At 39.0% G+C, this 12,638-nt stretch overlaps 1 protein-coding gene across 4 annotated transcripts in view; it reads right to left on the bottom strand.

Annotated features, from left to right (window-relative positions):
* The window catches only part of TPST1 (tyrosylprotein sulfotransferase 1), a 132,730-nt gene that overhangs the window by 77,200 nt on the left and 42,892 nt on the right, over positions 1–12,638 (bottom strand). For all 4 annotated transcript variants that reach the window (XM_036825969.1, XM_036825968.1, XM_036825967.1 and 1 more), the window contains exon 2: positions 9,984–10,929. In XM_036825969.1, the coding sequence (XP_036681864.1) occupies positions 9,984–10,828 (845 nt within the window). In that variant the 5' untranslated portion in view covers positions 10,829–10,929. The remainder of the gene's footprint in view (positions 1–9,983; positions 10,930–12,638) is intronic.

Here is a 12,638-nt window from a genome sequence, read left to right as displayed (position 1 = left end):
CGAGGACAAGCTCCTCAACCTCTCTGAGAGGGATAGGCCCTTCATCTATAAAATGGAGGGGTTTTTAAAAATAAATTTATTTATTTATTTTTGGCTGCGTTGGGTCTTCGTTGCTGCGCACGTGCTTTTCTCTAGCCTGCAGCAAGGGGTCTACTCTTTGTTGTGGTGCACGGGCTTCTCATTGTGGTGTCTTCTCTTGTTGTGGAGCACGGGCTCTAGGTACGCAGGCTTCAGTAGTTGTGGCACTCAGGCTCAGTAATTGTGGTTCGTGGGCTCTAGACCACAAGCTCAGTAGCTGTGGCGCACAGAATTAGTTGCTCCGTGGCATATGGGATCTTCCTGGACCAGGGATCGAACCAGTGTCCCCTGCATTGGCAGGCGGATTCTTAACCACTGCACCACCAAGGAAGTCCCAAAATGGAGGTTTTTAAAGTATCTATGTGTAAGTGTGAAAGGGTAAATATGAAAACTGAGATAAGGCATGCAAAGAACTTATAACATATGTGTGCCTGGCACACAACAAATATTCAATAAATATTAGATGATAACATCATGGTCATCATCACCATCTTCTCCATTTTCTTGATTAAAAAAATGGAGACACAGAGAGGGACAGTAGTTTATCCAATGTTACAAAACCAGTTGGTGTCAGTAAAGGAATTTTAAACATAGGTCTAATCAGCTTCAAAGTCTGAACTCTTTTCCACTTGCCAAGACACCTCATGAAGGCAAAGGAAGCACATCCTAGACAAAGGGAGATCTCAAGGAGCTCTTCCTTAGGGAAGGGAGACCTAAGCTGAATGCTGAAATACAACTTGACTTGGTCAGATGAAGTGAGAAAGGTACTGCAGACAGAGGGAGCAATACATCCAAAGCAGCTGATACAATGAACAGTGTAGAATATTTGAGTAGATACAATTATTTCAGTGTGGCTGGAGCCCAGAGAGTAAGTGACAAAAAAGTTAGAGTCTACATACGAAGCAAACATAAGATGCAGCATGATTCTGAGCAGGGGTTCTTAAAGTGAAATCTCCAGACAAGGAGCACCACCACCTAGGAACCTGCTACGAATGCAAATTATTGGGGCTACACCAGGTCTGAATCACAAACTCTGGGTCTTTTAAAAGGTCCTTTAGGTGACCCGAATGTATGGCTGATGTCTGAGAAGATGATTTTGATCAATGATGGAATGTAATGGTGTTTTTCAAAAATAATGAAATCATCCTTTATTAGGTAATTCAGAAGAGGGAGGGGACCATAATGCTCTGAATTCAGAAGAGGGAGAGGACCATAGTATCTGGATAGAAACTAGCTATAATACCTATGATGTGCTTGGTTTTTCTTGATAGCAGTTAATCAATTTTACAGGCTATTCTACTTACAGATCAAATTTGCCCTATGTTTCACCTTAGAAAAACACTCCCAAACAGGCTAACATTTTAAATCTTAAAAAAATTTTTTTTCTTTGTTTCATACCTTCTAAGTTTCATACCCTGAAAGGTCAAACTTAGGTCTATTAAAACTAAGTGTTTAGGGCTTCCCTGGTGGCGCAGTGGTTGAATCCACCTGTCAATGCAGGGAACACGGGTTCGAGCCCTGGTCCGGGAAGATCCCACATGTCGCGGAGCAACTAAGCCCGAGTGCCACAACTACTGAGTCTGCACTCTAGAGCTGGCGAGCCACAACTACTGAAGCCCGTGCCTAGAGCCCGTGCTCCGCAACAAAAGAAGCCACCACAATGAGAAGTCCACACACCACGACGAAGAGTAGCCCCCACTCGCCGCAACTAGAGAAAGCCCACATGCAGCAACAAAGACCCAACTCAGCCATACATACATACATACATAAATACATAAATAAATAAAACAAAAATCTAAGTGTTTGTAGGGACTTCCCTGGTGGCTCAGTGGATAAGACTCTGTGTTCCCAACGCAGGGGGCCCGGGTTTGATCCCTGGTCAGGGAACTAGATCCCACATGCTGTAACTAAGAGCCGGCATGCTGCTACTAAGAGCCTGCATGCCGCAACTAAAAGATCCCGCATGCCACAACTGAAGATCCCACAAGCCACAACTAAAGATCCCGCATGCTGCAAAGATCCCACGTGCTGCAACAAAGATCTTGCGTGCAACTAAGAAATGGTGTAGCCAAATAAGTAAGTAAATAAATAAATATTTAAAACAAAAACAAAAATAAACAAACAAAAAAACCCTAAGTGTTTGTAGAAACCATTATAATCCCAACCTCTTAAAAACTTACAATTTCTATAAATTTAAGAGGATGTTATAATCAACTTTTTCTTTTGAAAACAAAATAGAAGTGTTGCAATTCCATGAGTTTTACTTCAGTTTTGCTAAATCCAAGCAAAATTAAATGTTGCTACAAACCAGAGCCACATCACCTCTAAGTACTTTAGATACCAAGGTTCCTTATGAGATTTCATTTGAAAAGAGTGTCCCACGGATAAGACAAGTTTGAAACAACTGTTCTACAGGATAAAATTTAAGATCTTTAGCATAAAATATAAGGCCCTCCAAAGCCTGGTCCCCCTCAGCTCTCTCAAGCCTATTCCCACTACTTCGTGCCTGGGAATGAACTCTCTAGCAACACCAAACTGCCTATAATTCCTCATAAATACCACAGTGTTTCTCATCTTCGTGAATTTGTCCATGTTGTAGCTTCCAAATGATTACTGCCTGGGTTTATTTTACTTTATGTTTAAAAAATTATATTAGGCTATGGGAAACAAATGCGACATTCTGGGCCCAGGTGGGACTGAGCTTGGATGACTTCCACTATAGAGTGGGAGGGCAGGGCCTACAGTTCAGGCATAACAGGTCCCAGCTGTTCCCTAGGTCCTTCTGTGCCCCTAGGTTGGGCCATGAGTCACGCCACAAGAAGCTCTCTATTCCACCTCTTCTCTTTGGACACTGTAGGACTAGAGTTAGACACAGACCGATCCTAGGAGTAATATCTCCTGATGGTTCAATTGGCTAAGGAAGGAAGAGATGTTCTAAGCAGTCAAGGAAGAACTACCACACTCTAACCATGGGTCACCCAAGGAGCACAATATCCTGTAAGTCAAAATGGTCTTCCCTTCATCTGGGAGCTTGCCCCCCAGGGGGCATCTGGCAATGTCTGGAAACATTCTGGGTTGCCACAACTTGGCAGGGGTGGGGAGGGTTGCTACTGGTATCTACTGAGTAGGAGCCAGGGATGCTGCTAATTAAACATCCCACAACATACAGGATGGTCCCCCACAACAAAGAATTATCTGGCCCAAAATGTCAATACTGCCAAGGTTGAGAAACACTGCTTTATTTCTCAATTTGACACCACATCATCCAGGAAGGCCTTCCTGAACAGCCCAGACTGGGTTAGGTACCTCTTGTTGGTTTCCCATAGTACTTCGCACTGTATCATTCAGCAATCTGTGTCTTCTGTTAGATCATGGGTACCTTTAGGGCAGACTTTTGCACTCTGCCTGGCACATAGTAAGTACTCAGTGAAGTAGCAGAGACTGCTATCTGCCTACCCCAAAAAAACCACCTATTCTTCTCAGTAAAAGAAACATCAACTCTCAGTTGGGCACATGGTCACTACATTCCTCAGCCTTTTATTTACGGCCATAAGACTAAGTTATGGCCAGTGCAACACACGGAGAAGGGCTACCTGGAAGCTTCTAGAAATATTCTTAAAAATACTTAAGGCCCCTTCCCTGCTGCCTAGGACACAGATAATATGACTGGAGCTCCAACTTGGACCTTGGGGGCGATGAGCTTCCAAACCAGTCTTGGTCTGCCTTCTTTTACATAACAGCCAGTATTTTATTTAAAACCACTGTTATCTTGGATCTCTATCTTTTGCAAAGACACCTAATCTAAATGATCTAATACCCAACTTCTATTTTTTGCCATCAATTGCCATGTTCTTCAAGAAAAGTGCGAGTTGTGCTTTATATTAATTTATGTTCTTTTTCTTCTTCTCATTCTTCGCTGACGTATTTTGAAATACAATTTTCCTCTACTGTTTTCCTTTTACAACCTGTTTTGCTGTCAATTGTATTCCTCGTTTATTCAATTACCCTTTTCCAGCTAAGGGTTCTCAGCTACTTAGCTCTTCAATTTGACTTGTAAAAGCAGCACAGCCATTTCCACAATCCCAAAGCATTCCTCTTAGATGGTATTTGATTAACAACTAAATTTATAAAGATAGGTTTACTGCCTTCACAAAGGATCAGTAATCCAAAGTAAACAGCCTTGCTCTATGATAATTTTATGGGGAAAAAATGTAATACTTATAAAACTCCTCTGGGATATTTTAATCTGAGTTCACAGAGCTCAGCTAATCCTAATTTGCATGCTATTAATCTTACAAACTATAGAAGTGATCCTAATTTGCATGAATATAGCCTTTCTCTTAACTTGCTCATAATATTCTTGTTATCCTTACATTTCAGAAATTTTTCAAGTAGACATTTTGTTATCTTTCTCTGGTAATCCTGTAAAATATAAAAATTTTTAATTTCCAAACTAAATTCCATTTTGGAAACTAAAAAAAAATTAATATTCTAAATTTACTAAATAACTATTCTACTTCCTCAAAAGTATCTCCATTTCCGGGGCTTCCCTGGTGGCGCAGTGGTTGAGAATCTGCCTGCCAATGCAGGGGACACGGGTTCGAGCCCTGGTCTGGGAAGATCCCACATGCCGCGGAGCGACTAGGCCCGTGAGCCACAATTGCTGAGCCTGCGCGTCTGGAGCCTGTGCTCCGCAACAAGAGAGGCCGCGATAGTGAGAGACCCGCGCACCGCGATGAAGAGTGGCCCTCGCTTGCCGCAACTGGAGACAGCCCTCGCACAGAAATGAAGACCCAACACAGCCATAAATAAATAAATAAATAAATACATAAATAAATAAATAAATAAATACATAAATAAATAAATAAATAAATAAGAAGATCCATTACATACACATACACACACACGAAAAAAAAAAAAAAAAAAAAAAAAAAAAGTATCTCCATTTCCAAAAACTTTTCTGCATTATTTTCACCTATTTATTTAATGTGTTTTTTGCTCTGGATCTGATTTCTAAGTTTTTTCTCTGCTTTACACTTATTAGAAGCTTCTGAGTGTCATTTATTGTATTCCAATTTGTTCTCTTATACTTACCACTATTATTACATTTTTCATTCTAACCTATTTGTGCATAATAGTTTTACACCCTTTTTCTGCTCTAGGAGTAGATAACTCTTCTCTGAATTGTAGTTTTGATTCTTGTACTTATTCCTTTTAAGGGTTACCATTATATTATTTTGTTTTTCTGGCTTTGCTCTTTTGACTACTAAACTTATTTACTGATCTAAGTTACCTTTTTATTTCACTCACTCTTGAGTATACATATGGTTGGTGGCTTTTCTTTTTTGTTACTGTTATTGATGATTTTTATTTGTTCCAGGTAATTCTATAGTATCTTAATGAGTTTAATAGCAAAAACAACTCTGTGCAGTCTAGTAACTTCCTGAATGCTTCCATATGGAGATGACTAAAATTCCACAAAAATTCCACAATCTGCAGGAAGAGGTCTACATAAATAGTCTCAAACTTTACCTCTATTTCCTACTCAAAATACGAACTTCTATTTCCTACTCCAAACGCAAAATACAAATGTCAAAAGGAGCAGGCCTCAGCAGGAGATACCATTCCCTGATCAGCGAAACCCTCCTCCAATTCAATCACTTGGAGAATTCTGCCGGAATACACCTATTTGCATAAAATATTTTCCTTAGAATGTGCCCCCCCCACCTTTCTATACAAACATTTCTTGAAAGATAAAGGCAAAAAGACATGTAGAAATACCTCAATCTTTTTCTACTCTCTATTAGTTTAGAAGAAATAGAGAGATCAGCGAGTTCTATACATATTGTTTTTTGGAGCTATCATATTCAAGATTATGATTCAGTTTAATATGAAGTTGAGTAGTGTGGTTGAATAATTTATTAAAACAGAACATAGCATTCAAACATAAAAGTTATAATGCCAGTCACTGGAGAAACTAGAACTACTACTGGAGTTGAACGACTACCTTAAAATATCAAGGATGACTAGTATATCTAAAATCCTAGGGACTTCCCTGGCGGTCCAGTTGTTAAGACCCTGCGCTTCCAATGCAAGGGGTGCGGGTTCGATTCCTGGTCGGGGAACTAAGATCCCATATGCTGTGCAGCGTAACCAAAAAAAAATTAATAAGTAAAAAAATAAAACAGAATAAAATCCTACAGTTTTACCTACATGCAGAACTAAAGCTAAATTATCAGCCAGTCAAAGCAATCTGTTTTCATCCCTTCTCCACTCATTAAATATTTTGCTTTTATTTTCAATTTTGAGAAGTTTAGCTTATATACACTAATCTCTAATGAAGACTCCCTGGACCACGCCAGAATGAAAGCATGCTTTCTTCTATCAAACTCTTTCATAGATGACCCTTATACATGCTAGCAGGTGACTACCCTGCACCTCCTACTCTTCTGTAACTGGAACTGACCAGGGAAGCAAGAGATGAAGTGAAAATAACTGAAAATTCCTAAGCAAAGCAAAAGAAAGCTTAACCTCCATAGTTAACAAGATAAGGCAGGTAGAACCATGAAGGCCCTTCTTATTGCTGTCGTCAACAATTTCTGCATCCTGAGCCATCTGGTGATATATTCAAGCTTTCAAGGCTGCCTAAATATTTTCAGTATTTTTTTACTAAATAATACTAAAATAAGTATTAAAATACTTACTTTAAACAATTTTCCCAGAATAAAAATATTTATAGGAAGGCAAAAGCACACAGGATGATTGACTCTGGGCTATGAATTCCTTATGGTCATGACTCTCAACTAACATGTAATATTTACAACCTGGTACTTAACTAATGGAATAAGTCTGTATATTTCTACCTTATCCCCCAATTAGCTCTTTTTTTTTTTTTTTTTTAATATTTATTTATTTTTTGGCTGCATCGGGTCTCCGCTGCCGCGCGCGGGCTTTCTCTAGTTGCGGCGAGCGGGGTCCACTCTTTGCTGCGGTGTGCGGGCTTCTCACTGCGGTGGCTTTACTTTGCTGCGGAGCACAGGCTCTAGGCATGCGGGCTGCAGTAGTTGCGGCACATGAGCTCAGTAATTGTGTGGCTCGTGGGCTCTAGAGCGCAGGCTCAGTAGCCGTGGCGCAGGGGGCTCAGTTGCTCCACAGCATGTGGGATCTTCCCGGACCAGGGATCGAACCCGTGTTGCCCGCACTGGCGGGCGGACTCCCAACCACTGCGCCACCAGGGAAGTCCCCCCAATTAGCTCTTTTTAAGAGCAGGGACTCAGTCTTAAAAGAGGCAGTACAGTTTAGATTAGACCTGCTTCAACCACAGTAACTCTGCTCTTATCTATTTTATACTGTAATGCTGGGTAAGACTTTGTTTCAAAAAGGAGTTTAAATGTTATTATTTTGCTTTTAAGTTTAAAAACTACTTGCATCCCACTAAAATTAAAAGGACTGACAATACCAAGTGTTGGCAAAGATGTGAAGCAACTAGAACACATTCATGTAGAGTATAGTCACACATGAATGGTACAGCCATACATGAATGATACACTCTGGAAAACTGGAAGTATTTGTTAAAGATATATAGATACATAGAGATATCTTATGAGCCATCAATTCTACTCATTGTTATATACCCAAGAGAAAGGAAAGCTTATGTCAACCAAAGGTTATGTACAAGAATATGCTTAGCAATTTTACCCATAATTCCCCAAAACTGGAAACATCAAATGTCCATCAATGGAACAATGGATCAATTGTGTTATATTTACATATTGGAATATCACGTAGTAATGAAAAAGAATGAACTACTGCTATGTATAATATTCTGGGTGAATCTAAATATTAAATGAAAAAATCCAGGAACAAGATAATAAATAGACATGACTGCATTTATATGAAGTTCAAAAACAAGCAAGACTGTTTTTGAACTTTATATGCAACCTCATATCACCTCTGGTGAAAGAGATTGGAACAGTGGTTACTTTGGGGTTGAGGAGGATACTGACTGGGAAGGAGCACAAAGGAGTCTCCTGAGTGCTGGTAATTTTTTTATATCTTTATATGGATGGTGAGAACACAAGTGTATAGAGATGTAAACATTCATCAAATTGTACACTGAATATTTGTGATTTACTATATATGTTATACCCTAATTTTTAAAAACTCATATAGTGGCAAGAGTCTTGGAATAGGCATTGGAAGTTCTAGTCATGGTTCTGCCATGTGTGATTCTTGACAAAGCATAAAATCTCACTGGGTCTGCATTCCATATACTACATGCTAAGTAAGGTCTCTTCCCCCTCTAAAACTCACTGATTCAAAATTCCTATGAATTTCCTTGGTCTGCATGTTTGCAAAATTATCTTTTTTTTGGCCACACTGCGCAGCATGCAGGTTCTTAGTTCCCCAACCAGGGATCAAACCTGCACTCTCTGCAGTGGAAGCGCAGAGTCTTAACCACTGGACCACCAGGGAGGTCCCTGCAAAATTATCTTTTCCTGATTTCCACAGAAATTTAACTTGAGCATATCTCTTTAATCCCTACTTGGAGAGATGGGGGGGTGTTAATAGGCTTATTTTATATTAATAGATGGAACTAGCATCAGAATTTCTGGGCCAACATACAAGCATACAAAGTAAAATGCTACCTAGGAATACAGGTGATTAGAAACTAGTGATGCTTTATTATTTGGAAAGAACAGTAAACTGTGATGACATTAGCTAAAGCTGTATTTCTCTTTGAATCAATAAAAATAACCTGGAGCCACTGGAGTGACGATACCTAATAATTTATAATCAATAACTGAAAGCCTGTTGCAGAAAGGTAGCTGTTCCTTTCCAATTACCTATATGAAGAATCAATATTTACTGTACAAGTTCTATACTTTGAAAAAAAATCAAGAAGACATTCCTTGATAGGAGCAAGCAGGACACACAAGGGAAGTTCACTGCTTTTTCTTTTTTTTTTTTTACAGGGGATATTACTTTTATAAATGGAAAGATAAAAAATAAAATTTAGTTATAGCCAACTTTTCTTCATGAGGAGATGCTACCTGAATTTAACAGTAGTTTTTATATCCTTATATCCTTATTCTAGGTATAAGTCATCAAGTCAGGTTAGCAGATCAAGTCAGGCCACCCTAGTCATCACTTCATGAGAAAGGAAGAAAAATACAATGGTTTTAGAAATATTTGAATCCAAGGAACTTCTTGTATGAATTATGGATTAAGCTTCCAAATTTCAGAGATCCTCTAAAATTTTGTAAAAATCAAGGGAAGATGTATCCATCAGATGACAAAAGAAGCACTACATGTAATAAAATGACATGGGAAAAAGCACTAGCCCATTAAGACCAAAGCATAGATTCTAATTCTGGCCCTGCCATTTAAATTTGAGTAAATCATTTTGATCTTTCTAACTCAGATTTCCTACCTGTAAAATGAAGGGAATGAGTTAGATAATTTTAACCTTTATTTTTCTCTCACTAAAATTTCCTATATGCTGGAATTCACTACATACCAACATGGTAGATGCTTTTCCTCATATTGACCTTAATCTACACAAAAGTTAACTATCCTTATTAACAAAAATATCTAGAAGTTAAATATCAGAAGCCACTAAAATTGAATGATGGACATTAAAGTCTGATGTCCTTTCACTGCTCTAAATTGGGTTTGCCTCCATCAAGTACATAAAGGACAATTCATAAATTTAAAAATGAATTAAGTAAATGAAAGGGTCTATAATGAACCGGCTAGAGAATTTTTTAAAAACTCACTGATGAAGCTCTATTCCAGAAAAGGTCTATAGTTTCCATATACATATATATATTCCATATAGACACACACACACACACACTTCATTAGCTGAATATGGTCAAATAAAAAACATAACATCTACTCACTTTGACAGAGATACTCCCCCAGCTTTCCCAATCATCTCTTCATGGTGTAATACTGAGTGGTTCCAAGGAATTTGGAGGAACTTTAAGAGTGTTCTCATCCACCGTTCAGGATGTAAGACAAGTTGCTCATAGTGAACTAACATGCATTTTTTATAGCCAACCTCCATACACTGGTTATACATGGTCTCTATGGCACGATTCCACTTGGTCAAACAGTCCCTATAGCTGTTCAGGTCAAATCCAGCAATTGTAACTTTTCGAGAAATCATTGAATGTACTGATGCCCGGCCATCTCGGACCATCAGGAGAAATTTGGCATTGGGGAATAACCTAGCAAGGTAAGTTAAGGATTTCAGGGCAAAAGGATCTTTATTACATAAATAAGGGGCTGGCTCCCCATGCTTAACAATGATTTCTAGTAAGAAGGCCTGCATGGCAGAATCCAGCACTTCATCGGTGACACCAGCCTCATCCAAGCGTATTTTCTCTTTACTCGACCGTGACCATATCTGCTTCAGAGCCAGGATTCGAGGAATGACCCTGGTTTCCTCTCCACAGCGAATATCAGGGTGTGCATCTAGCATGGCCCTCATGAGTGTGGTTCCACTCCGAGGCACACCTCCAATAAATATTAAAGGCATATCTTTGTGATAGGCAAAGGTTTTATTGGCTTTGATGTCCAGGCCAGTTCGCACAGTGGTCTTTGTGTTCTCCAATTTGAGGGGCTGGCTACGTTCTTCTATTCGGTGATGGCATTCCATGGCGTGTTGGCCCAAGTAAAATACAGTCACAGAACTAATCACCAGACATGCCAATAGTAAGTTCTGCTTCAGTTTTCCAACCATCTTGATGTGGTTATCTTGCTATTAAACAGATATTTTGCTACAAATGTTTTTCAGAAAACATTCAGGCCATGGAGATTCTACTTCAGAAAGATGATCAATATCTAATAGGAAAAGGAAAAAGTTATTTTACCATCACATTAAGATTGTTTACAAATTAATCATCAGTTATCACCATTACATTTTAGCTAGAAAGAAGCTGAAGCAGTCGTAAATACACTGATACTCTTAGAATACAAGTATATATAAATACAAGCAAAAATAAATCAGTACTTCTAATCAGAAACAGCTTTTCTTAATGTAACAATTCTGAAGCTACAGACCTTGCACAGAATGGAAAAATAAAATTATTTCTATAGTGAGTCAAGCAAATATTTAATATTCCCAAGTATGTTTGGAGTCTAACCCAAGGTTCATCTCTGATATTCAGAGTTGCTTCATCCCCAAGAAGCTTCATCCACATTCTACTATAAAGAGAAATTACAGAAGAAATATGCAACTTCCAAATTTTTAACACAGATTCAGTTTATTCATATCTTACAAATTATTTATTTAGGTACTACAGTCCAGATACTTGGGCTTGGCTGAGGATAAACTTTGAAAAGGACAGCAGTGCAGTGACTCCTGCTCTCAGGAAACAAAGTCTCATGGGCAGACAGATATACAATGACAATAAAGTGTGATCAGTGTCTTAGTAGAAATAAGCAAAGGAGACAATGGTAGTATAATGAAAAGGCACACAGAGTCTACCTCTGGAAGCTATAAAAGCCGTATATAAAACAAGAGGAAGGAGTACGCAAAGCAACAGAAACTCGTGTGCAAAAGCACAATGGCATGACAGAACACAGCATAATTAGGTGACAAGTAGTTCAGGAAAGCTGGTGTATAGGGTGCAAAGAAAACTGTGTGTGTCTGTGATCTAGCCTTATCTAGAATAGATAAGATTTGGGTACACAGAGCATTCTAAACTGAAGATACGCTATGACCAAAGACACAGACATGTAAAAGCAGGGGCATGTATGTAAAACATACGTACTATGTACATGTAAACTTACCCTGAACTTCAGAGGGCAAGTGTGATGTTTAGTTTTATCTGTCAACTTGGCTAGGCTATGGTGCCCAGTGTTTGGTCAAACACCAGTCTAAATGTTTCTGTGAAGGTATATTTTTTAGAAGTGACTAACAATTAAATCAACAGACTTTGAGTAAAGTAGATTACCCTCCAAAATACAGGTGGACCTCATCCAACAATTGAAGTCCTTAAGAGAAAAGACAAGTTTCCTGAAGAAAAAGGGATTCTCCACAAGACTGCAACACAGAAACCCTGTCTGAGTTTCCAGCCTGCTGCCCTGAGGAATTCAGACTCTAGGCTAACATCAACTCTTACCTGCCGGACTGCTGTATGGATTTTAGAAATACCAGTGCCATAATCACATGAGCCAAGTCCTTAAAAACTCTCAGTCATATATATATATATATATATGAATATCCTGACTGACAGTGAGGACACCTGGGGAAATGACTAACTACACTAGAAAAAGAATACATTCTGAGAGGCAGGATGTCTAGCTATGAACTAACAGGAAGGTAGGCAATTCTTCTCCTCAAAAAACAAACTATAAAAAGGAATGAAACTGACAAAACCACCCTTTCAGTCCTCTGGAAATTGACCAAAGGAATACAACCACCCAAGAAGCATTTATGTTTGAAAAACTGCTCAACGTTCAGTAAGAACAGTGAGAGCTGTGGTATTTGTGCCCAAGACTACTCCCACCCCCACCATCCACCCACTCAGCAGGTAGAGAGGTTCTGC

This window comes from Balaenoptera musculus, chromosome 15 (genome assembly GCF_009873245.2).
Source record: "Balaenoptera musculus isolate JJ_BM4_2016_0621 chromosome 15, mBalMus1.pri.v3, whole genome shotgun sequence".
Taxonomy (NCBI): Eukaryota; Metazoa; Chordata; class Mammalia; order Artiodactyla; family Balaenopteridae; genus Balaenoptera; species Balaenoptera musculus.
The sequence above is the reverse complement of the archived record's forward strand: the minus strand, read 5'-3'. Positions and strand labels throughout refer to the sequence as shown.